Source organism: Sparus aurata, chromosome 16 (assembly GCF_900880675.1).
Source record: "Sparus aurata chromosome 16, fSpaAur1.1, whole genome shotgun sequence".
NCBI classification, from domain to species: Eukaryota; Metazoa; Chordata; class Actinopteri; order Spariformes; family Sparidae; genus Sparus; species Sparus aurata.
Window position 1 is genome coordinate 8,001,276 of NC_044202.1, and position 26,594 is coordinate 8,027,869.

Consider the following 26,594-nt stretch of genomic DNA (forward strand, 5'->3'; position numbering starts at 1 on the left):
AATTGTTTTGACAAAAAAGTAGAATATATACATTTTCAATTACAAGTACTTTATTTGAGTAATTCCATTTTCTGCTACTTTACCCTTTCACTCCAATTTTTTTTTCTGAGGGGAACGCAGTGCCTCTTTACCCCACTACCTTTATTCTGAAGGTCGGCAGATTCAGATAACCAAAATACAATGAACGCTTTTGTGATGTTGTCAGCACAGGTTGAGTGTGGTGTGTAGGCTACACCACCTTGTGGTGGATGTTACCAGTTGACCTTTGAAGAAAATCTTACGCTTTATGTTTTAACAGTCTGGTTGAAGTTTTTTTCTCCAGACAGTGATATGAAGTAAAAACACATTATAAGACAAACAAAACATATAATTACTCTCAACCAGGAGTACCTTTACTCCTTGTGAAATTGTGGTTTACTTACTCTGAACTTGAGTACATCCATCTCCCTTTTTTTTTACCACCAGACCACTATATTTTGGAGAAAAATACTTGACTTTTTTTACTCTATTGTAGTACTCAGAGTACTATAGGTAAGAGTGGTAATATTTCACTTTAGTAAAATAGTGTAAAAATACAAGTACAAGTAAAAGTCCAGCATTCAAAATCTTACTTAAGTGAAAGTACAGACATCAAATACTTATTTACACTTATATATTTTCTTCTATTTTTGATTAAATAATCTTTCTTGTAATAGAGTAAATCGACACTGGTATTGTTACTATTACCCAAGTAAAAGGAGTATTTAACAAATCCTCCGCCAGGGGGCGCAGTGCAGTTCGCGTTTTTATTCAGGTGTAATGGCCCTCGGTGGCTGCCGTATCAAAACACACAACGTCATTTTGGAGCGAAAGTTTTCGAAAGACCTGACATGATGGACAGGACATGGAGGCATATGCTGCTTAAAATAAACTTGACAGATCTGTGACATTATATTTTAAAGACTTCCTTAAAATAGCGACACGGAGCCGCTGTAAAGATGGAGGGACTGGAGATGTCTGCAATGATACCGGCTCTTCAGGAGCTAGCCAGGTGGGTAAAGATGGCTAAGCTAACCTGTTAGCATCGCACTCTGAAGCTGCTCTAAGTTGAATTATCCGTCTCTCTTTATGTAAAAGCCTCAGTTAAATTTATTAAAACCTTCCCGATATCATGTTTCCATGAGTAAGCTTACACTCTGTTGGTGTTCGCAGTGCCAGCGCGGCTGAGTACGACCAGGCGGTGCAGAAACCTCGACAGATCCTCTGTCAGTTCATTGACAGGATACTGACGGATGTGGACGTCGGTAAGTCAGGATGAGGTGGAAAACCTCAACAATATGAGAAACAGCCCAGTACAGAGGTAGAAAACAGCTTGGTAAAACGATAAAAGCACCAATCACTAACTAGCCACCCATGTTCCTTAGTTTTGAATCTGAAGTGCTCGTTAGGTTCCTTTTCACCAGCATTTATAACCTGTTCTTGTTCATGTTGAGTTCAAACAATCCTTAACAAACTGCTTGTGACTCCTCAACGCGAATGAATGTCTATTTCAGCCCTCTTATTCTGTTGTTTGTGTTGTCTTCCAGTTGCCCTCGGGCTGAACAAGAAGTCCAGTTCTGAGCCGGCCTGTGTGATGCTGCTGGACTTTCTGCAGCATATAATCAAATCCTCGTCACTGATGTTTGCCAACCCTTCCTGCCAGCCTGCCGAGTACCCAGACACCACGCAGAGCTGCACCGGTACGAGTGGCTCTCCAAAAATCTGATTCAATAATGTGAAAAATTGCCAATTATGCAAGAATCTCATGTGTTTTCTTTCTCCACCTCTGACATGTCCTCATTCCTTCCTTGATTCAGACTTCAGTAAGTGGGTGGCGGTGCGTTTGCTTCGTGTGGCAGCAGCTCCAGACTGTGACGTGATCCACGGGCGGGTCTCCACTGTGCTGTGCTCCTTACTTCACACTCTGAGGACTCGGGCGCCGTTCATCTGCAGTGGCCTTACTCGGGACCTAATATTTTTGTGCCAGGAACTCGGCGACATCCTTTACGTGCATGTTGCCACTCTGGCGGGAAAGGGACACGCTCACACACAGAAACAGTGGCCTGTAACACTTGAGTGCTTCAGGATCTCCTCCGTTTGTACCTCCACGTACCTCACCCCCTCTACCCTTGCGCTCTCCTCTCCTGCTGCCCTGGAATCGCTCTCTGCAGTGACAATCGGAGTCGTGACTGACGCCCTGAGGGGGGTTGTCTCCCATCGTGATGTCAGTGTGGCCTGGGAGACGGCTTGTGCCTTCCTGGCCAGCGGCAACACCAGGCTGAGGAAGACCTCCATGGTGATGCTGAGGAACTTGGTGGAGCTGGGAGGGTTTCCTCAGGTGCAGTGCCACGAGTTCTTCACGGCCTACCTTCACTTGCTGGAAACGCACTCCTGCACAGCCACGGCAAACAAAGACTTGGACAAGAAAGATCTCTACGAAGGAGAGCTGCTACACCTGACTCGCTGTGTGTTTCAGTCGTCCGGTGTCTCTCACTCACACTTCGAGCCCATCTATCTCTCGCAGGTGTTCGAGTGCGTTTGTACTCTTGGCGGGTCAGGCGTCAAATTGGGGACAGAGGTTAAAGAATCGCTCTGCTGGCTCTTCGGCTTCTTGCTATCTGTTGGAGCCGTTTATGAAAGTGCCGTGTTGTTAAGAAGGCAGCGAGTCACCGAGGTCTGCCGGATGCTGGCAAGCACCGTCGGAACGGAAAATCAAGCCGAAGTACGATTCGCTTCTTCTTGTTTTCTTTGTAAAATCTCTTGCTTTTACTGTTAACAGCGTTTTTCACATATTTTCTCTCCGTATTTGTGTTTGTCAGTGCGTGGAGGGTTTTCTCAAAGCTGCGCTGAAGGCCGAGACTGCGGCTGTGACGCAGAAGTCAGGAGACGGAGAAGCTCCTGCGAAGAAATCCTGCAAATCTGCCCCCAGTTCAGCCAAATCAATATCAGAGTGAGTTTATAAACATTTACATCAATAATATCCTATCACAGATATATCAATACCAGCATATGTATGTTGCATATATGCACCGATATGAAAGAGATTATTATTACTTGAAAAGCTTGGTTTTCGGGTGTCTAATATTGTGTAACTATCATCTACTCAAATAGTTGTTTGTAGCAAATAGAAATCCTAATATATCTGTATCATAAAGCTGTATTACTAATCAAGAAAACTTCCTGTGAAATCTTTATTTGAATGTTTACGTGTCCCTGTCTTTAGTGAGGTGGACATGCGTGTTCACAGTGAGGTCTGGGCTGTGGTGAACAGTCGGCTGGAGGAGCTGCTGACTTTACTGACCTCTGACTCTGAGGAACAGGAAAGCACTCGGCCTCTCTCTGCCCTGCAGGGTGTGGCCCTCATCCTCCACCTGTCAGCTCTCTGCTCCTCTCCCACCAGGTAATACACAGACATGTAGTCATGTTCTTTCTCTTTAACATTGTCTTTTCCTTTCTTACACAACAAGATTCAAACTTTCAGCAAAATTTGTTTCCAGGCATCACTACCTTCGCAGACTGCAGTTTTGTGACATTCTTTCGCTGAGCTTAGTTTCCTTTCTTTTTTTTTTCTTGACAGTCCTTCCCCTCTTCTCTGGGTCCCCCCTGAGACTCTGGGCAGGGCCTTGAAGAGCTGTCAGTCAGTGTTAGAAGGAGGCACTCAACCCATCTCAGACCAGGACTACTTCCAGTCTGCCGTCCGGACTACTGTGGGGATCTTGGACTCCGTCCTCTACCTGACGAGTAAGGATGTATACTCATAAAAATGGGTTCCTATGTGTTTTTATTTGCTTACTTTGTTATTTATAAACCATCTATTCATTATATGTCATGACAAAAGCATATTGTCAGTTATTTTTGTCATTATTTGCCATGACTGAGTGTAAAATCAAGCATCTTTTCAAGTAGAGTTCATTGATCACCGTCATTGTGTCATCATGTGTGACTTTGTTTACCTGTCTAGTGAGCAGCCACAGTGAGGACAGGATCCAGTCGCGAGTGTGTGCTCTACTCTCTCTTCCCTGGGTGTGTGAGAACAAGTCTGTGTCAGCCTATAAGAGTTCAGGATTCCCCTCCTGGCTGCCCGACATTGCTCAAAGACTAAGAGTCTGCTATTGTGAGTATTTGACTTCACTGGTCATCTGTATTTTCATTCATTTCAGGCCATTTCTTTTGTAAAAACTCCAAATTGACATCAAATGGCATGTTTCTTTCTAGCACCTGAGATCCAGGCAGACTGTGTGTCGCTCCTGGCCCTCCTGCGTCCTGGTGTGTGTGCCACGTGGCGCGTGTGTGTCTTTTCCAAGACGTTGCAGAGCGCAGATGAGGTGGTGAGAGCGGCAGCAGTCGGGGCCTTTCCTCTTCTTCTTCACCACCTGGGAAAGAAACACCACAACCTCATCGGGACTACTCTGCTGTAAGCACATGTAAAGTTATAACATCACGAGCACAATTGCAGACTTTTGTCATCATGTTCATGGTGTGCGTTTGCAGTTCCAGGCTGGAGGACAGTTCGGAGAAGGTGAAGACGGAGCTAGCCAGGATCATTGGTCAGCTGAGTTGTATCCAGTCAGGGCTCTCCGAGCTCAGTGACACCCGCGCAGAGTTCGCTGGTCCTCCTCAGATCCTCTGCCACCAAATCAGCCTAGCAGCAGAGCATGCTGGGAACACCTCTCCACCCCTCAAAGCGAATATTGTCAAACCCTTCCTTCCACTGCTCAGAAAGCAAGCTCCAAGTAGTGTTAAACAAGGTACTTTCTTTTTGTTCACTTTTCTTCCATTATAATCTTGCAGAAAGCATAAAAAAAATACTTAGTTATATTTCGCTTTCTTAGCTTTCCTGGAAGCTCTGCCTCACCTCTGCCGACACGTGAACCTGATCGGTGGAGACAGCGACGCCCGGGCAGTTCTGTGTGCTCTGATTGGTCTAATGGAGGACTCGGATCCAGTGGTCAGGACACGCTTCAGCCAATCGGTGCGTTTCCTGCTAACAGAGACCACCAGGAACTCCGAGCAGGGCTCTCTGAGCGAGGTGAGAATTACCAGTGAAATGACACAAATTTACAAGTTACATAGCTTCTGCAATACAGTAGAAATACATATCTTAATAAACAATTCAACAGTTCACCTGCAGTTATACTTCAAAGTATCCTATATTCTCTTAAGTGGACATGACCTCATAATTTTGGGATTATTTCTTGTAAAAATACTTTTTTTGATGTGTGTGTGTGTGTTTCTTTTCTCTGTTCAAGCTCCTGGTTGCTCGTCTGAAAGAGGCATTCAACAACGCTAAACTCAACAGAGACGACGAGCTGCGTAACACTCTCATCCTCACTACTGGAGAGATTGGCAGGTATGGGGCGCCTTTTGTCAGCACACAAGAGCAAAACTCACTGAAATTTTAGACGATGCTGAAATCAAAAGCAGTCGTTTTGGTTAAATTACTCTCTCTCCTCTCCTGTTAGAGCGTCTCAGGGCAGCTTGGTGTCGTTCTCTCTGCTGCGGCTGCTCCACTGTCTGCTGTCCAAGTCGTCCCCGGTGTCTGTAGCTGCGTACGCTCAGATCAGAGCGCTCGCCACCGCCAAGGGTCTCAAGCTCCAGACCCTCTTCAGCCAGTACAAGAACCCGATTTGCCAGGTATAAAATCTTTTAAGGCTGCTTCAATAAACTTGTGCTCAAAGACCGTATTTAGTTTATTTATTATACAAAGATACCAGTTTTACTTTGTTCTTTCTTCGATGTGTTTAGTTCCTGGTGGAGTCGCTCCATTCACGTCATGCGTCAGCCTTGCGGAGCACTCCCGATCAGGGCAGTGAATCAGCCAATCAGAGGGAGCTGGCCCTGGACATCCTGGCTCAGATCGCACATGCTTTTGATTTCCCAGATCTCCACCGCTTCCTCACAGTATGTCAGACACTAAACTATACAAAATTAAATTGAGTGACAGTAAAATAATACTGTATTATGTATATGCACATGTGTTACTACTTTTCTGTGCCTACTTGTTTATACAGAGGACCCTGCAGGTGCTCCTGCCCTACCTGGCGGCCAAGGCGAGCTCCACTGGCTCCGCCCTCATCCGTACCCTGGCCAATGAGCTGAAGGCAAACAGGAGAGAGATCCTGATTAACAACTTCAAGTACATCTTCAGCCATCTGGTCTGTTCCTGCACCAAGGAGGAGCTGGAGAGGGCTTTCCACTACCTACAGGTAACAATCTGTCATTGTCTGAACATTGATGACACAGCAAAGACATCGAAAACAGAATCTACATTTCTCAACTCTCATCCCCTAAAATAACCTACATATGAAAGAGATCATATAAACAAAGACAACTTTCATTATTAGAAGTCACTGTCACCCAAATTAATTAAACTGCTCGTATGATTTAAAGCACAAGGGGCAAAGCAACCTTTGGAAGAAATTGATATTAAGGTCGGCCAAAAACTCGAGAGCATTAATCAGATGTGAAGACACTCTGGCGGTGGAGTGAGTCCCAGCTGTGTGACGAGGCTGATAAATAAATCACTGGCGCTGGAATGGCTCTGCTCCACAGTAATGAATAAGTTTAGCAGACTGATTTATGTTTGTTTTCCTGATGATATCCCAGAGTGAGACGGAGATTGAACTGGGCTCTCTGCTGAGGCAAGACTTCCAGGGTCTTCATAATGAGCTGCTGCTGCGCCTGGGGGAACACTATCAACAGGTCAGAAAGTTCAACTACAAATCTCAGCCCTCCTCCTGATGCACTTGAGTGAGTCTCAGTATTGAATTCACCTAATGTGCTTTACCATTGTAGGTGTTTAACGGACTGGCGATCCTGGCTTCCTTTGCGTCCAATGACGACCCGTATCAGGGTCCCAGAGACATCACTACATCAGAACGCATGGTATGTGTCAGTTGGATATGGTGTTACAGCATCATCTTCTGCTTTGACTAAGGCCTTATCCACATGTACTGGGGTATTTGGGGAATGTCACAAGAAAAGAAAGCTCTAAATAGCTGAAGTGTCCATCCTTTCTACATAAACTAAGACAGGCTGACATTTTATCAGGAATCTGTATTTTTCCTTGCATGACAGGCGGACTACCTTCAGCCCAAGCTGCTGGGGATCCTCGCCTTCTTCAACATGCAGCTGCTCAGCTCCAGCGCAGGAGAGAAGGATCGCAAGAAGCTGGTGCGTGATCCGCCGCTGACAGCTAATTTAATAACTTGTATTTTAACATGTGCCGTGTCAGTGCGAAAACTCATGGAGCTCCTGTTTGAAGTCTAAGTACTATTCACAGCAAGTGAAACTGCAAAAACCTGCTTAGCTCGTGTTGTGTGAAAGTGTCCACCTGTTTTGTGTGCAGGCGCTGACGAGTGTGATGGCTCTAATGCGACTGATGGGCTCCAAAAACATCAGCTCCGTCAGGGTGAAGATGATGACGACGCTCCGCACGTGCCTCCGATACAGAGAGGACTTCCCTCTGCTCTGCTGCCAGTCAGTGAACACACACTTGTTAAACCTGACATGTAACTTTTTTTTAGTTTGTTGAAAACCAGAGACTGACAAGACAGAAAATTCCTAACTTGTTAAATCCGTCTTCCTGTTTGAACAGGACGTGGGAGTGTTTTGTGAGGAGCGTGGAGCCGACGCACTTGGGCCCTCTCCTGAGTCATGTTATCGTTGCACTGCTGCCCCTGATCCCACTGCAGCCCAAAGAAACCGCTGCTATTATCCGCTTCCTGATACTGGACAACAGGTAACACACACAAAAAATAAAATATTGGGAATGCAAAAATAAAATTAGATTTTTGTAATGAAGCGGATGACCATATATTCACATATTTTTTCCACCTCGCTGCAAAGAACATCGATTTTAAAATGTACACATTCACATTTTAAAAACGTTATTCACCAATATGATGAATTGCCGATATTATCATGCATCCCAAATGAAATTAAAATAAATATAGTTAAAATTACCAAAAAGAGCCTCTTAAGAAAGTTACACATCAAAACTTGTTAAGTTCAGAACCAAAATAACTTTTGTCATTTCCATGCAGATGCAAATTTTTTATGTCAAAGCAACATTTTATTACCTCAAAAATAGTAGCTGAGTTTTTCTACACTGTCCGTCAAATAAATACAAAACGAAGCCCATGTTTTCATTTAGAAAATTCAAGATTTCCAACAGCAGAGATCTAATTCAGTCGATTTCCCCACAGGGAAGAAGTGAGCGACTACCTCCATGAGATTTACTTCCTGCCAGACCACCCTGAGCTGAAAGACATCCACACTGTTCTGCAGAACTACAAGAAGGTCAGTCTGGACAAGAGGACGATCGCTATGAAATAAATGAAGTATGCTGTTGGTGACGTCATCAGTGATGTTAAAGATGCAATGTCTGATTCCCTGCAGCTGACGGCCAGCAGCAGTGACCTGGCCGCAGCGCTGCAGCTCTCCATGAGGGCCGTGCAGCATGAAAACGTTGACGTCAGGATTCATGCACTGACCAGCCTCAGAGACATGATGCACAGCCAGCAGGTACACACATTTTATTACAACCACCTCAGAAAGGACAAGCTTCTTGTTTGCAATCTTTGATCCATTACCATAAATGCTACTTTTCGGGTGTGCAGGAGTGGCTGCTGCGACAGGTGTGTGCGAGTGAGGCGGTGGAGCCGGTCATCTCCAACCTGGTGTCAGTGCTGCTGAAGGGCTGCCAGGATTCATCCCCGGAGGCTCGGCTCCTCTGTGGGGAGTGTCTGGGGGAGCTGGGGGCCGTGGACCCCGGACGTCTGGACCTATCGCACACACAAACACATGGTGACCGCAACACCTTCGTGGTAAGCTAGACAAGACCAAAGGTGTACATGCAAATAGGGCAAACATGCATTTGTTTGATTGAGAGTTAAAAATCTGTTTTTCTTTACACAGAGTGGGGTGGATGATCCCAACTTTGCCTACGAGATTCTGACTGAGCTGACCAGAACGTTTCTGGCTTACGCTGACAACGTGAGAGCACAGGACTCTGCTGCTTATGCAATACAGGTACACACACACATATTCTACACTCATACACTGTGTGTGCGGATCGGTACCTTTTCTGTGCTGATGTCATGTGTTGGTGCACCGCAGGAGCTGCTGTCCATCTTTGAGTGTCGTGAGGGTCGAACCGACTCACCAGGGCGCCGTCTGTGGAGGAGATTCCCGGAGCAGATTCAAGAAATACTGGAGCCACACCTCAACAGCAGGTACTAGAGATTACATACACACTCTGATCCTGTCACACATAACTCAGAAATCAAATAAAAATTCTCTTTTCTACTCATTTCCCTCTTTGTCTTTAGATATAAGAGCAGCCAGAAGGAGGTTAACTGGTCCAAACTGAAGAAGCCAGTGTACTTGAGTAAGGGAGGCAGCAAGTTCTCTGATTGGTCGGCCACCTGGGCTGGATACCTCATTAGCAAGGTCAGATGATGTATCCTTATACTATCCAAACAGATGCACATCAACTGAATCATGTAGCATCTTTTATCTCTATGATGGTATAAAAATGTCTTTTTAAGTGAGAGGTTGTCGGATGTGGTTTCGTTTTTTAGGTGAGACACGAGCTGGCCAGCAGAGTCTTCACCTGCTGTAGTTTCATCATCAAACACGACTACAAGGTCACGATCTACCTGCTGCCTCACATTCTGCTCTACATGCTGCTGGGCTGCACACCTGCAGAGCAACGGGAGGTGAGGAAACATCTGCATAAAGAAGTTTGTGCAGATTTGGTTGAGTGTTTTTTAGTCATAATAACACGCCTGCTTCCAGGTAACGGAGGAGATGCTGGCCGTGCTGAAGGACGGTGATGGAAGAGGAGGGGGCCGGTGTCAGGACACGGCCTCCAGCCTATCGCAGCTCAGCATTCAGACTGTGTTCAGCATGTTATCTCACCTGATGCAGTGGAGTCGCCACATCCTGTACTCCAAACCCAAAAACAACGGTTGGAGAACAAGACAAAAACATACTTTTTCTATTTTGGTTCATATCTTAAGTATTATTCAAAGAGATCTGAAGACAATTCTGAAGATGTTTATTTCACCGTGGTTCAATCACCTGTGTTGCATAAGCCAGCAACAACAGAACAGTTATTTAGATGAAACTATGGGAAATATTTATACTTTAGTATCTGCATGATTACATTAACGCTTGAAGTAAAAAACTCAAATGTTTTTTTGCAGAGAGTGGGGATTATCAGCGAGTGGTGGCCTTCCTAAAGGGCATCCCACAGGACGTCCTGGCGAAGGCCTCGCTGCGCTCCAAAGCGTACACTCGTGCCCTCATGCACTTCGAAGCCTACATCTTAGAAAACAAGGAGAACATCCAGGACCATCTCACCTTCCTGCAGGTCAGACAACAAACTGATGGTCATTTAAATCTTTTTCTTTTGATAACGTGTGTGAGCGCATTTCTTTTCCCTCTAGATTGAATGATTTTGAAATCAAAATCAGAATATTACGAAGTATACTTTCTGATTATAATCTACAATATGACAAATAAAAGCAGGATCAATTAAAAACTAATCAGATGCTCAAAGCATGTAAATATGTACTAAACTAATATTTTATGTATTTTGTTTTTGCAGACCCTGTACGCTGCGATGCACGAGCCTGACGGAGTAAGGGGGGTCAACGCCCTGAGGAGGGAGGAGCCGTCGCTACGGGAACAGATACTGGAGCACGAGAGCATCGGCCTGCTCCGAGACGCAACTGCCTGCTACGACCGAGCCATACAGCTGGAGTCAGACCAGGTACATGCACATGCACACGCTCAAAAACATTTTTTTTGTTTTTTTGACTTTGAGTTGCTTTTAATGTTTAAAACCTCACCTATTCCTGACTTCAGGAATCAGAGCTTTGTGATTAAGAATCACTATTGCTTTTGTTTTTATTGACCGCTGTGAGTTTTATCAAGGCATGCCAGCACTAATTAAAAGCTCTGTGTAGGAAGATAACTGCGTGCTGTTAGCTGTTGAATCCTTCTGTCGTTCTTTCATCGCCATTTCGCCTCCTGTGTATAGATTGGTCACTATCACGGGGTGATGACCTCTATGCTCGGCCTGGGACAGCTGTCAACAGTCATCACTCAGGTCAATGGAGTACTGGCCAACAAGTGAGGCACACACAAACACCATCTCATCCATCTCGTTCTCACTAAAAGTACCTTTTAATTCGTAGACGGAATACATTGTTCTTCACTTCTTGATTATTTCTTAATGGGCTATTTTATAACTAAAGTCTAAGTCAGTTACAGTCCACCGACTTTAGCTGTTTTTGTACACATTTAGGCAGCAGTGGAAGTCGGAGCTGAACACCTACAGAGTGGAGGCAGCTTGGAAGCTCGGGCAGTGGGACCTGCTGGAAGATTATTTGAGCTCGGGTAATAAAATACACAGTCGTTAAAGGCTGCAACACCTTGAACCATCGGCAGCAATAGATATCAACTGGAGAAAAGAAAAAACGAGTTAATGACTGTTTTTTTGCATTGGTATTATGTGAGCAGACCGACAGTCCAGTACCTGGGGTGTGCGGCTCGGCCAGTTACTCCTGTCAGCTAAGAAGCAGGATGCAGACACTTTCTACGAGAAGCTGAAGCTGGTGAGGAAGGAACAGGTCGTCCCTCTGTCTGCTGCCAGTTATGAGTGTGGGACCTACCAGAGAGGATACGAGTACATCGTCAGGTCTGTCTGTGTATTCATGGAATCAGTTATGTTTCTTATGTTTGTCCGAGGCATTAACTTGTGAATCTGTGTGTGTGTGTGTGTGTGTGTGTCTGATTAGGCTCCACATGCTCAGCGAGTTGGAGCACACTTTCACCGAGCTCCAGAAACAGAGGGAACGCTCCGCTCCCAGTCTCAGCCAGCTTCCTCCTCATTGGTCTGACCGCCTGGAGATGACCCAGAATTCATTCCGGGCCAAGGAGCCAATCCTGGTCCTGCGTCGTGCCCTGTTCAGCCTGGGACCACAGTAAGGATGTAGAAAACAGCTGCAGCCAAAACAGGCACACGTTATTCATATCATATTTTTCGTGGCACCTTTTTATGGATATATTAACAATATGGGTGTTAGCTTGGTTAACCATAAATAACTGTATTATTTCAGGAAACTGTGTCTTTCTAGTGTACTGTGGAATAAAAGCCTTATTAAAGATACACATTTGTACAAAACCCAGTGTCAATTAGGCCACATCACAAATCAGGCCTCGTGTTTGCTCTGCAGGCCTGAGAGCACGGAGCTGGTCGGGGAGTGCTGGCTGCAAAGCGCCCGGGTGGCCAGAAAGGCAGGACATCACCAGACTGCCTTCAATGCACTACTGAACGCAGAGAACACACACCTGGCCGAGCTGGTCACAGAGAAGGCCAAGTGGCTTTGGTCCAAGGTAAAACCAACCTGTAAATTAAGCCGATTAACAACAAGAAGCCGATTAAAAAAGGACATGTTAGACTGTATATTCAAGTGAAATGGTTTTTTTGCCTGCTGTGATAAGAAGCTCCTTTTGCACTGCACACTTTGGACTCTTCAGCCATTTTTTTTCGCATCTCCTTGTCTAAACTACTAACATATTTTTATGTTTTGTGCCTTCATTTCTAATTCAACTGAAATATGATTTTTAACCATACACACAAAAACAACACCACTGTGTTCATATAATTTCAGGGCGATGTGCACCAGGCCCTGATCGTGCTGCAGAAGGGCGTGGCTCAGTGTTTCCCTGACGATCAGCCACTGACGGACCCTCGCAGCCTGCAGACCAAAGGCAAGGCCATGCTGCTGGTGGGACGCTTCATGGAGGAGACGGCCAACTTTGAGTCCAACGCCATCATGAAGGCATACAAGGTAAAAACCATGATTTCTGTAGAAGAAAGGGAGCCGCTGTGCAAGAAGAATTTATCCAGGTGGAAAAATTTGATGGTTATTTTTTTTTAAATGTTCTGACATTTTATAGACCAGTTAGGTAATTGATCAAAATAATTAACTACTAGCGCAGAAAATGTTAGTTGCAGCTCTATTTTAAAAGTGCATTGTGCGTTTTAGGATGTGACAAACCTCCTGCCTGAGTGGGAAGATGGAAACTTCTACTTAGCCAAGTACTACGACAAAGTGATGCCAATGGTGACGGATAACAAGCTGGAGAAACAGGGCAACCTCATCCGATACATTGTCACATACTTTGGAAAGTAAGTTAATGTTATCGATGCTGATACCCAGCCCTTTAATTGTTCGACTCATTAGTTCCATCCCTAACCATTTACTTTGGGTTGTTTCCCTTCCAGAGCTTTACAGTTCGGGAACCAGTACATCTACCAGGCCATGCCTCGCATGCTGTCTCTCTGGCTGGATTTTGGAGCCAAAGTGTGTGAGTGTGAGAAAGGTGGGTGGTGAATAATAATCGTAACAGCTGAGACAGAAATATATGTAAACACATTCAAATGTTGTCTACGTGTTCCTCCACCGCAGCCGGGCGAGCTGACAGACAGATGCGACAGGAGCTGGTGAAAATCAACGCGGCCGTGAGCGAGAACTGTGCCAACTTGGCACCGTACCAGTTCCTGACCGCCTTCTCCCAGCTCATCTCCAGAGTGTGTCACTCCAGCGACGAGGTCTTCACTGTCCTCATGACCATCGTGGCCAAAGTCTTCCTGGCGTACCCCCAACAGGCCATGTGGCTAATGACCGCTGTCTCCAAGGTAGGCGCGTGTGTGTGTATGTATCTGTTTCTGTCTCCTCAAAACACCTTGTATGCACTCCTGACTGTGTGTTTTGTTGTGTCTTGTTCAGTCTTCCTACCCGATGCGCATGAATCGCTGCAATCAGATCCTCAAGAAAGCCATCAGTCTCAAACATTCTCTGGAGAAGTTCATCGGAGATGCTAACAGGCTGACGGACAAGCTGCTGGAGCTCTGCAACAAGCCGGTACACACACACACACACACACATAAATGCATGCTATTTCAAAATCAGTGGAGCATGGGAACCACAAGATGTACGAATAGTTGTTTATTAAAGGTGGCAATTTCTATGCATCTCGTGATTTGGTTCCAAGTCAGATGGCGACAATTAGATTATAAAGCAAGACAAGATTAGATTATCAGAGATCAAATAAACATTTATTGATCCCCTTCAGGAACAGGAGTGTTTGCAGACAGATAAAACAAAAGAAAAGGAACACCAGGTTCATGTTTGCGTGAATGTGTCTTTCAGGTGGATGGTAACAGCACCACCCTCAGCATGAGCGTCCACTTCAAGCAGCTGAAACGTCTGGTGGAGGAGCCCACCTTCAGCCAGATCCTGATCCCGCTGCAGTCGGTCCTCATCCCCACGCTGCCCTCCACCAGCGGGGCGAACACACAGCACGATGCCTTTCCCGGACACTGGGCATACCTGGACGGCTTTGAAGACACTGTAAGAGAAAGGGGAAAAGATGTTTTTTGCTTGGAAGGTGCCTGAGAGTACTTGATGATTGTATCTTGTCAACCATGGTTACAAAGATGACATGATCCCAGAAAATCAGATCATAAGATCAAAATCATCTTGAGGTGGAACAAGCTTCATTAACCTGACCTCTTTGTGCGTGTGTTTGTGCAGGTGGAGATCTTGGCTTCCTTACAGAAGCCTAAGAAGATCAGCCTAAAGGGTTCAGATGGGCGGAGCTACACCATGATGTGTAAACCTAAAGATGACCTGAGGAAGGACTGCAGACTCATGGAGTTCAACTGCCTCATCAACAAGGTGAGTGATATTTTAATAAGAATAACATACTCTGATTTATTGGTTCACAAGTAGACTCGGTCACTCTTTTTATTTCATCATTCATTACTGTTAATGAATCTATATTTGTATTTTACATGTGTAATGTGTGTGTAGTGCCTACGTAAAGATGCCGAGTCCAGGCGGAGGGAGCTACACATCCGAACCTACGCTGTGATTCCCCTCAATGAGGAGTGCGGCATCATCGAATGGGTCAACAACACCGCTGGGCTTCGACACATTCTCACCAAGCTTTATAAGGAGAGAGGTACTTCCCTACATAAAGCCAATAAATGGAAGAGAACATTAACAAACTGTCAGCTTTTACCGCCGTGTTGAATTTTATTTGTATGTGTGTTCAAGGTATCTACCTGTCAGGCAAAGAGCTCAGGAAGCTTATCCTGCCAAAATCAGCTCCCTTCGAGGAGAAGCTACGAATCCACAAGGAGGTGCTGTGTGCTCGACACATCCCTGTCTTCCACGAGTGGTTTCTCAGGACTTTCCCTGACCCCACGTCATGGTAGGACCCACCCCACAATTCATTCTGCAATTACTTTACATGTTTGAGGTCCACTGTTTCACTAGCAACTTCCCTAGTCGATATTGAAAATATAAGAGATGCAGTTTCAACTCTGGATTTTAAGTTTTTAGGTGGGTGTAAATTTGATATTTTGAAGTTGTATTCAGGATCAGGGTTGAATTCGGGGATAAAACTTACTGTATGTATTTATACAACATATTGCGTGTGTTTACAGGTACAGCAGTCGCTCTGCGTACTGTCGCTCCACTGCTGTGATGTCCATGGTCGGCTACATCCTGGGTCTGGGAGACCGCCACGGAGAAAACATCCTCTTTGACTCTTTCACTGGGGAGTGTGTTCACGTCGATTTCAACTGCCTCTTCAACAAGGTTTGTCTTTTTCTCTAGTTGTCTTAAAGTCTTGATCAATTATGAGGAATTTATGATATAATTCTTTAAACAGAAATTAGGTGAATTGCTTTATATATTGTTTCAATGTACTTCTATTTTGTTAGTCTTCCTGTTTCCATGTTTCTCTAATGCTCCTTCTCTCCCTCTCCACTAGGGGGAGACATTTGATGTGCCAGAGGTGGTTCCTTTCCGTCTGACCCAGAATATGGTCCACGCCATGGGGCCCATGGGCACCGAGGGTCTCTTCAGACAGGCCTGCGAGGTCACCCTGAGACTGATGAGGGATCAGAGAGAACCACTCATGAGGTACATGCACAAATAAGTCATGATTATCAAATATTCCTTAAAACCTAGTTTGTGATCTGTGTATAGTTTTTTACGATGAGTTACTTATATAAACCATGCGTGACAAACCAGTGGATCTTTAAGTTACTTGACTCTTAAAACATGATTATATATGTGATGATGTCAGTAAAATCTTAATGAGTAACTTTAATTTGTTTCTCCAAGTGTGCTGAAGACCTTCCTTCATGACCCGCTGGTGGAGTGGAGCAAACAAGCCAAAGGACTTTCGAAAGCTCAGGCCAACGAGACCGGAGAGATAGTTAACGAAAAGGTGTGTGTGTTTCTTTGACTTTAGATACATTTAGAGCAGCATGCATGCTAATTTTTAGTGTAAGTTGTACCATATTGTCTTATCTTTCCCCTTCTTCTCTGCCAGGCTAAAACCCACGTGTGTGACATCGAGCAGCGTCTGCAGGGAGTGATAAAGAGCAGGAACAAAGTGCTGGGTCTACCGCTGTCGATAGAGGGACACGTCCACTACCTCATACAGGAAGCCACGGACGACAAGCTGCTCTGTCAGATGTACCTGGGCTGGGGACCCTACCTGTAAAACATGCACTGAAGTTTAGAAAAAAAAAAAAAAAGAAAAGAAAGGGGGAGGAAAGTAATTTAAGACGCTTTTCTGTGATAAAAGAGAAATTACAACACAAAAACTTTTCTTCACCCATGAATGTTTGTCGAGGGCTCTTTCGAGTGCCACTTTCTGTTAAAGCACTTTCATCCCTGTTCAGTTTCCTGTTTTCTGGAAACGAAGGTTACTTGTTGCATTTCTGTTCATTCTTCTCGTAATAAAGGATGTGTTTTGCACATTTGATTTTGCCAGTAAATGTGTCTGTTGGACCTGTGTCGTCTAATCTCTTAACCCTGCTTAGATTCTCTTAAGCAGTCGGTTTAAATCTCCTCTCGGCAAGTGTGTGTGTATGTGTGTGTGTGTGTCTCTCCTCTTGCACATACCTAACGGTCCAATCAGCTCACCTTTTTCAGAGGAGCACCAATGGGAGCTAAGTGTTGCTTATCAAGAGCCTTATGAGTCTGAAGACTAGGTGAAGTTAGTGGTGTGGGATATCTACAGTGTCCAGTCATGGCTACCGACACTCAAAAAGTAGCAGTGTTTTTTATCATGGCTTTCCTCATTCTTGTGAATGCGTGGCTGCTTTTGCAGGTTGCTTTTGGATAGAAGCCTCTCAAACCAGACCTGGATTGCTTGCCTCTTTTTTTTTCCTTTTTTTTTTGAGCATGCTGGAGCTTTTCTTTGGGATAACAACAGACTGTGCAGTGACCTGTGAGCTGTAGGATGCTGTGGCTTTGACTGACGAAGGAGCCTTTTTATTAGAACAGACATCAATATGGAAAACCACTGAGTGTTAGCTGCGTTTTCTTGCATCTGATTATCTTGTTATTTTTATGTTTAGTCATTGTGCACTGCATGGCGTGCTTTTATTCTGAAGGCCTTTACCGGAAGTGCGGGATGCGCTGCTTTATTTATCATTAAGAAATGTATTTTTTTCTCGTGTTTTTGTCGGTGTTTTAATGCAGTTTAGGACAGCCATCAAAGTCCATAGGTTGACGGATATTTTGCCGTGTGACACACCGCTGTGTGGAGCCTCCAGCATGGCCGGAGGATAATCAGCCGCACACGCAGGTGCTTCCACTTGCGTCGCCCTCGTCTGTCGGCGTTAGCTGGGGCTGTAATCTGGTTGAAGGTTCATAGAGAGGGAGGCTGAGAGGCCATGACGAGGTCGACTGGCTGTTGTCGTTGGTTAGCGGGCTTTTTATAGCCGACGCCGAGCTCCGTCCAGCTGGACCACCGGGGAGGAGGACGCGGCGCGACCTTGCAGACGCAGACATGGACCTGACGCGGCTGGCTGTGGATGCGGGTCAGTTCATCAACCGCGCTGTTCAGGTGAAAAAAATATACTCTATTGTGTTCAATTCAAGACGAGTGTCTCCAGTACTGTCGTTTTTTTTCCTTAAGTGTTTGCATGGTTGTTAATCTCGGTCTGTAATCCTGCTCCAGTACACCGGGGAGAGTCTTGGTCAGGCGGATAAGACGGAGTTGGACCCCGGGCTGGAGGAGCTGCTGGCCCGGGCAGACGCCACCAAGACCTGGACGGACAAGATAATCTCCCAGACTGAGGTTTTACTGCAGCCCAGCCCCGGTGAGAGAGTGCACATTATTTATCCATGTCTATTTTTACATTGAATTTATCTGCAGTGCTTCATTTATTAAATCTTAAAGGGGCAATCTGTGGATTTGGAGAAGAATTTCAAACCCAGAGTTTTTTTTTTTTTTACAGTATTAATGAGGATCTAATCATATTACTAATCATAGCTTATTTAAATTTTTAAAAAAAGCTGTCCTCAGAGGAAAATAAGAACCCTAGAAGCTAGAAAGGTGGCAGGGTCTGCCACATATAAACAAAGTGAAACGGTATGAAATTTTCCTCCCCCGTTTAAGGTCAGTTTGTTTATTCAGTTTATTCAGTCATGAAAGCAAAGAGTCTGTGTATGTGGCTTGTTTAAAAGGTGAGTACACAGTGATCTTTCTCTTCTTGATTGAATTTTTTTCCCCCATAACGACATAGTCCGCCTTTAATTTATCTGTTTCCGTCTTTTTGTCCTATAAATGAATTGCTCGGGCATGTGTGTGTTCAAGAAATCGTCTAATTAAAGGTGTTGGTGGGAGCTGTGATATCAGTGAGAATATGCAGTATATAAATATCCAATGTTTTCTGAGATTTTGTCCCATCTTCATCTTCACCAACACCACTTGTAGACAGACGTCACCAACAAGTAGCTCTAGCTGTGTTGGTCTCCTTAAATCCACTGAATGATGATCTGCCCCTCCAGCCCAGTATTTCATCTCTTACAATATGCGCTCCTCTGTTTTGCTTTGACTGTGATTGGCCTGTTCAGATGAATAGGGACGGTCATTCTTTTGCCTGTTTGAATTCGATTACATCAGCTAATGGAGTCGTGGAGTGGACGCGGTCAGCAATCTATCAAATGAGGGGAGCATTCAGCTGCCAGAAATAATAATCTCATACGTCAGTTTTATCGAGGATATGTTTGCAGATCATGTCTGTTATCTCCCTGAGGAGTCATTTTTGTTTTCTTTAGGCACACATGGGTTTCTGAGAAGCACCTGCAAACAGTTTTTTCACATTATTTTATAAAAATGTTGGTTTTTATCACTTGTCCTTGCAGATTGAAATATTAATTATATACGGGGAGATAAGTAGCCTCTTTAGTGGTGTGTTAGCAGCATGCAATATACTGACATCTGTTTTGGACATCCATCTTTTATCAGTGGCTTTTAACAAACCTGAATGTAGCTCTCTGATCTCTGATGAACAGGCGCGCGGTTAGAGGACCGGCTGTATGAGTCCCTGGACTGGGCCGTCCCACCACGGCCTCGTGCAAATGAAGCTTTGGGAGACCAGATGATCCAGGCTGGGATGGAGTTTGGGACCAATACACCCTATGGTGAGTATACGTTAATACGGATCATGTTGTTTCCACTTTTCCCTCTTCAATATGGACGTGTTGAAACGTTGTCGGCGTGTTCTGTGTTCAGGAACGGCGCTGCTCAGATGCGGAGAGGCTCAGAAGCAGCTCGGTGAGGCAGAGAAGAAGTTCGTCCAGAGCACCAGCATCCACTTTCTCAACCCTCTGAGGAGCTTCTCTGAGGGGGAGTACAAAGCTATACAGGTGACACACATCTGGACTCGTACTCGAACACACTGACATTGTGTGTTTGTGCACCACGCTCAGGAACTGCTTTATTTTCATTCAGGCCAAGTCTGTTGTTTAGAAATTGTTTGTATGCATGGTTTATCAAAAAGCTTGTGTGTCTGTGTGTGTTTTTTTCATAGGATGAGCGCAGGATGTTGGTAAATAAGCGTTTGGACTTGGACATCGCTATTGCCAGAGTGAGGAAAGCCCACGAAGCGGACCGAGAGGCCAGAGTGAGTTCCAAAACTAAAAATCTTTTGTTTTTAATCACGCAGTACGTACAGTATGTTCTCATTCCACCTTTTTTTCCCCTTGTCTGTCAGAATCTAAATGCAAACCCGCTGGATGACGACTACATCGCTCACGTCTCCTACATGTTCAGCTTCCTGCGTGTTAAATGGCTGAAGGTCAGTGACGCTAAAGTGACATGAACATCCACAGGCACATTTAAGCTTTCTGTTTGGTCAATGATCAAGTCATTTAACCTTCTCCGTCTCTCTCATCCAATCAGATATGGGCTCAGGAAATCTCTCAGGTGAGTTTACCTTTGCTTGTACATTGTTTCTGCTGTAATGGAGAGAGACAACTTTGACTCTTCCAGCAGCTATACTGTGGAATTAAGTATGGCCCTGTTCGTTGCAATAATAGTTTTTTGTCGTTTCGTTCATTCAGAGTTAAGCCTTTTCGGGGATAAGAGTTTTGCTGATGGGAAATTTTCAGAAAAATAGCTGGGCATAATTGGAAAGACCATAAAAGGCTTAAAGAGTGTGTGTGTGTGTGTGTGTGTGTGTGTGTGTGTGTGTGTGTGTGTGTGTGTGTGTGTGTGTGTGTGTGTGTGTGTGTGTGTGTGTGTGTGTGTGTGTGTGTGTTAGGCTGAGATGGAGCAGAGGATCTGTCAGAGTCTGTTCGATCGTCAGTCGGAAATTACAAGACAAGTTGCAGGAGGAATCAGCAACATTCACGTATGTATATAAATGTTTGCGATAACATTTGTAACATGAACTTTAAAATGCCCAGCAAAAGGCTATTGTTGTGTCATATCATATCATATCATATCATATCATATCATATCATTCTTTCCAGATCAACCACATGCGGACGCTGACTGACTTTGTTGAGGCTCAGGCCTGTTATTTCGACCAGTGCCACCAACATGCTCAGGACCTTCAGAAACAGCTGGCCAGGTGTGTATACAACACAAAGACTCAATCTTTGTAGAGCTAAACTAATGCAAGGAAGTCCCTCGTCGCTTATGAAACGCCAGCGTTGTTTTTTTGTTTTTTTTTAAGCCTCAGGTATTTTAAATGAATTATGAAGTTTTCTCAGAGTTTTTCAATAAAGTATTACCAAGCTAAAATTCCAAGCGGAGGCATGGGTCTTTTATTGGACACTGACAAGACTGAAACGCAGATGTAGTACAACATGGCATGCATTTTCTTCATCCAGTCAAAGCTATAACCCATTTGGCAAAGAAGATGCCCAATTTTTACCATTTCTAGGAGCCAGGACATCTGGGCTCACAAAGAACACGAGCCTATTGAGAATAAGTTTTAAAGCAAAAATACATTTTTGGTTGGTTATAAATTTTGTTTTTTCTTTTTGCAGCATTCCGGCAGTCCTCTGCTCCAATAACTGGCAGTCGGCAGTTAATCAGCCATCAACAAGCAACCATGTAGCCAACGAGCCCGTCGGGTTGAATCATGTCACCCCGCTTCCAGCAATCGTCCACCAACTTCCAGAATTCAACCAGGACTCGTGGACCGTAAATCCAGCAGATTCCTCTGTAAACACGCGGCCACCCAATCAGACAAATAACAACAATAACAACAGCCTCTTCACCATTGGCCAGGCAACCATCAGCTGTTCAGCGGGCGACCATCATGTCTGTACATCAAACCTGGACAGTAACCCAACCAATCAGATGTCAACATTCAGCAGAACCAACGGTGCAGATGGTCTGACAACAACAACAGCCTCCTCACCTTCTGAGCTCAGTGGAACGTCAAACGGGTCTCAGACAGCAGGTACAGCAGCCAGTGAGACCATAACAACCGCTGACATGGATCTGGAGGACTCGACAACCAATGGCATGGCTGAAGTAGCCCAAACAACCAATGGGACGGCGAGTGAGCTGCCCACCATTAATGCAGAAGATGTTCAGGAGTCATTGATGGACAGTCAGGCCGGGGTTCAGTAAAGACTAATGTCTGGTGGCGGGGGGAATATGACGTGGCACTCCCTAAAAACCTTGTATTTCACCTGAAACAGTGCCTGATCAGATTAGGTGTGTTATATTTTGAATCTTGACCATGATCTCTCTCACTAGTTCTGTTGCTTAAAACTTACCAAACTGCAACTGAAAACTAAATATATTCTTTTAAATGCCACAAAACAATCAACTCAGCAAGGCTTAAAGCAAAACTCTCGTTAAAATGCAACCTAGGCTTTTTTTTGTGAATGTACCCGAGTCAAAACTTTGTGTATACACATAATTACAACGAAAAAGGCACTTTTAAGATTCACCATATTTTCGTTTTCGGGTCAAACTCATTTTTAATGGGGAGTGTTGCAGGCACTTTTACGATAGCATCAAAATCGCTATTTTTTAAAAACACTAAGAAGGCTCAACACGACATGAGACTTTGCTCGTAGTATTACTAGGGTCTCTACATATGATCTCGAGCATTGAGAACATTGTTTGTGTACACAGAGTTTACTAAAAAGAAGGTTTTTGAACAACTCATGTTAGCTTTGCTTGTTCCGTTCGCATCCACTAGCCGTCGTCCTGCCAGTGAGAAGTATCAATTTCCGAATGCGACGTAACATGAAGGAGAGTTGAGGTGGACCTCTCCTAAAGCTTAGTTCCATATAAATGCACGAATAATTCATTGTTTTGTTGTTGGCGAAAAAACAACGTTGACCTTGAAGTTAAAAAGGAGCCCCATATAAGAAACAATACTAAAACCAAAAGCCGGAAAAGTCACGTGAGATATGGCGTGGATAGTTGTTGCCGGAAGACGGTAGCGGTCCACCTTAACTCTCATCCAAGTTACATTGCATTCTGAGGTCAATACTTCTCCACTGGCAGGACAGCGGTGAGTGTAACTTTTTAGTAAACTCTGTGTACACAAACAATGTTCTCAATGCTCGTGTTCATGTGTAGAGGCCCTGGTGATACTACGAGCAAAGTTTCATGTTGCATCGAGCCTTCTTAATGTTCTAAAAATGGCAATTTTGATGCTATCGCTAAAGTGCCCGTAGCACTCCCATTGAAAATGAGTTTGACCTGAAAACAAAATCTTAAAAGGGCCTCTTTTGTCGTAATTATGCTTTTATATGAAGGTTTGACTTGGGTACATTTTAAAAATAAATAAATAAATAAATACATTTTGGTAAGGGTTTCACTTTAAAGTAAAACTCAAAAACCACACATAGGACACAAACTCCAGCTGCATGGAGGTCATATGTAAGATCCATACATCTAGCACTACTTGTCCACTATTATACCATATTATACCTTTCTAAAGGCTTCCCAGCAGATAACTTCTCACATGACCACCCAAACTGTCTTACAAGGCAACCCATCACTTCCCATGCACACAGATGAGATGAGGTCAAATAACCAATTGATAAAAAAAAAAAAAACAGACTGTGCCCTCGAGCACGGGCTGAGAAGGTCACCACGCCCATCCAGGAGAAATACCAAGTTTTTTTGTGAGAGCTGATGAGACATCGAGCCAAAAACACATCAGCTGCGATGGATTCTTATTGGAGAATACAGACTGTATTAGAAAAGGAGCAGATACACATTCATTATCAACATGTCGTGTGATTAACAAAACATTAATTAATCCCATAGGGAAGATGATGTGAAGTAGTTATAAAAGTGCTTATTTTTCCAAACGTGAAATAGTGCCACAATAACTTGTAGCCTTTAGCCAAATTCATATATTATTTATGTTGTGTGAAAATGCTGACTGTTGAGTATCAATCCCCTCTAGTGGCGATGGATGTCTACCGTTGTAATCTCTCCTGGCCTGTGGCTGGGAGACGAGGCCTGACCGACTGTTATATATTTGCAATGTGCGATCATGAAAAAGTTGTTTTTCAGTCCGTGAAACTAAATCTTTATTTTTACATTTAGCTAAATGAGAGAACTAACGACGCTTTGTGCCAACTGTGTGTTTGTGTATTTGTGTGAAAAACGTCCGTTCACATGTGGGCGTCTGTGTGTTTGTGTTCATGTCTGTCAGTGACCCGTGTGCACTCACCTGTGTTTACAGCGCCCCCCAAACCTGTGACACTTTTAAAGAGAGGTGTGTGTGTGTGTGTGTGTGTGTGTGTGTGTGTGTGTGTGTGTGTGTGTATATATGTATGTAGACTCTGCCACCTCTTGACACGTGCTTCTATAAGCTGAGGTCATTTTCCATAGGAAACATGTCACTTACTGTGTGTCGGGAGGTCCGAGCTGAACGGGACCTTTATGCCAGGTTATAAAATATGTCTCCTCATAAGTACTTGGGGTGTTTTCCCCCCTAAACTCACGATCAAATCACATATTCACTTTTACCCTTTTACCCCCTTAAAGCCCCCAGTAGGTGAAACGGGTTGAAGTTTCCAAGTCCAGATGTTGTTGATTTTCTCCATGAGGGCAGCCCTGCTCTACTCTGGTGTGGGTCTACTCTGGGGACCCTTGATGGAAACACACATATTAATGTAGCGCTGGTCCTACTGATGTAATCGCCCACCAGCTCTAAGCTCTACACTTTCTGTCCCAATACGTAAAGACGTGTGTGTATGGATTGCTGCAGTATTCACAGTTGTAGCCGCTGCCAGCTTTCAATGCAGTAATTACTGAGTCACATGTACATCGAGCCGATATCAGCGTGAGGTTGGAGATTTCACTTGATTCATGTAAAGATGTGGAAATAAATATGCAAACAGTGATGCCAAGGTGTTTTTTGTTATTTTTTGATTTTGCTGCTGAAGTATTTTGTCATAGCAGCCAAACCTCCTGACCTAGATTCAGTACAACAACCCTTCCCAGGCTGAGGTTTTGATCAGGCCACCAAAGGTCAAGTCTGGTAATATCCTAAAGGTGCAATATGACAGCCACCTGTTGAATTAACGCTGTAAACTGCTGCTAAGTAAAGCATCTATTAAATGGTAAGTTAAGACATTTCTGTACCCCGTACCTGGACATCTTTGACATAGTCCAAAACTATTTTGTCTTCTCCTGTCTTCATATTCTGTATGACATGTGAAATGTTTGAGCCTTTTAAACTAAAAGTCTGACCCTTTGCCCTTTTTAAAGCAACATTATGTAGAAATTAATATTTGTCAGATGTATCGTCATATTTCATTCTTGCTACTCATTGAGCCCATTACGGGTTCTGCTACCCATTCTGGCTCCACACCTGAAAACCTCCCCCTCCTGGCCATCCAAAGCTGCTGTGAGAAGCAGAACTAACTCGTAGCTCAAAATCAGTGGCTGAGACGCCCTAAGCAACATTACAATTATTTTGAAGCTGTTATTTTGATGTGAAATGGTTACGTAATGTTGCTAAATCGGTAAGTGCTTTGAATCATGCTGACACACTGGGAATCTTCACTATTTGCAGTGCATTACAAATGATATTAACCAACATATTAACAGGATCGTTAACATCCACCACCGCTATAATCTGACCACATGCACACATACCAAATATGTCTAGTTCAAAATACTTGATGGAAATCTGTGTGTGTTTCTGCCATAATGTGCTCCCTCTTCTTCACCTCTTTCCTGTCCGAGGCTTTACAAACAGATTAGATGGATTAAGCGCAGGTTAGAGTGATATTGATTCGAGTACAGTGAGGAGGGTTCAATAACACCATAAAGACTTATATCACGCCACTATATCGGCTCCACGTTTTATGAGAGGCCTCACAGGAGGCACATGGCCTGTGCTTAAAGGCCGATTAAATCCTGTTTCGCTCAAGTTGATTTCCTGTGACTCAGCAAAACAAGAATAGATTCTGCTCTGTCCCTGCTCTGTTTCCAAATTATTTTTATAATTTCCTGTATGCGCCCTGTCCGTCAGCAGCTCTCTCTGACTCTCTCTCTCTGTCTCTGGTCTTCATGTGATTTTCTGATCATGTGTGATACAGGAAGGACGCAGAAGATGGGATGATGTTTTGCAGGTCTGGTTGACATGAGTGAGTTATGAAAGCAGATAAAAGGAACTGAGATGTCTCTAATCATGTTTTGGCTTGGTCCTTTCCTCTAGCTGAGGGGCACAGACAGACAATATTTTCATGGATAAGTACAGTATATTATTTTATTTTTCATTTAATATCCAGGTGAATCCCGCAGAGGATATAAAACTATTTTGTACGGGAGACCTTGGCATGGTGACGGCAAAGAAAAATGCAGACAAAATGTAGAAAATCAGACAGCAGGTGAAGTAACACCAGCCACAGATAATAATACAGAAATCAAGGTATTTATAGGCAAACGTACAGGCACAAGGAAAAGGAACAGACACAAATACCCAGGTATTTTCTATTGTCTGTTGCATGAGACGTAACAATGCCCAAAATATCTATAAACCAGATTTTAGCATTGAACGAAACAACATCAACTTTGATTTATCTGCATTATGCACAAGTTTAAGTTGAGTGTACTAAGACTTCACAGTATTAAAGGCAGATTGTAGTTTATGAGACACAGCTGGACAAGACAATCACAGGGAAACACAGCTTCATCATCTGCATAGTAATGAGTAGAGCCGATATAACAGTTGGCTG

At 44.1% G+C, this 26,594-nt stretch overlaps 2 protein-coding genes across 2 annotated transcripts; both read left to right on the forward strand.

Moving 5' to 3' along the window:
- Window positions 1-813: 813 nt before the first annotated feature.
- On the forward strand, window positions 814-16,897 carry atr (ATR checkpoint kinase). Its single transcript, XM_030391754.1, has 48 exons — window positions 814-1,030; window positions 1,192-1,283; window positions 1,566-1,718; window positions 1,836-2,740; window positions 2,838-2,968; window positions 3,242-3,418; window positions 3,596-3,759; window positions 3,980-4,132; window positions 4,234-4,432; window positions 4,510-4,766; window positions 4,851-5,047; window positions 5,268-5,368; window positions 5,481-5,652; window positions 5,764-5,919; window positions 6,030-6,224; window positions 6,625-6,720; window positions 6,814-6,903; window positions 7,096-7,191; window positions 7,367-7,497; window positions 7,616-7,759; window positions 8,226-8,319; window positions 8,419-8,544; window positions 8,640-8,846; window positions 8,938-9,051; window positions 9,139-9,254; window positions 9,351-9,471; window positions 9,603-9,740; window positions 9,820-9,991; window positions 10,230-10,396; window positions 10,634-10,798; window positions 11,069-11,160; window positions 11,336-11,427; window positions 11,551-11,728; window positions 11,829-12,014; window positions 12,267-12,426; window positions 12,705-12,884; window positions 13,083-13,225; window positions 13,322-13,419; window positions 13,506-13,735; window positions 13,827-13,961; window positions 14,250-14,450; window positions 14,634-14,777; window positions 14,913-15,063; window positions 15,159-15,315; window positions 15,551-15,704; window positions 15,880-16,031; window positions 16,236-16,341; window positions 16,447-16,897. The coding sequence occupies exons 1-48, from the start codon at window positions 978-980 to the stop codon at window positions 16,618-16,620; spliced, it is 7,815 nt and encodes a 2,604-aa protein (XP_030247614.1). The 5' UTR covers window positions 814-977; the 3' UTR covers window positions 16,621-16,897.
- A 178-nt stretch (window positions 16,898-17,075) lies between these two features.
- LOC115566010 (endophilin-B1-like) lies at window positions 17,076-22,339 on the forward strand. The gene is made up of 10 exons (XM_030391755.1): window positions 17,076-17,973; window positions 18,088-18,229; window positions 19,428-19,556; window positions 19,648-19,781; window positions 19,946-20,038; window positions 20,129-20,212; window positions 20,317-20,340; window positions 20,678-20,767; window positions 20,889-20,989; window positions 21,411-22,339. Exons 1-10 carry the CDS (start codon window positions 17,917-17,919, stop codon window positions 22,000-22,002), a joined length of 1,446 nt encoding a protein of 481 aa, XP_030247615.1. The 5' UTR covers window positions 17,076-17,916; the 3' UTR covers window positions 22,003-22,339.
- The last annotated feature ends 4,255 nt before the right edge of the window (window positions 22,340-26,594 follow it).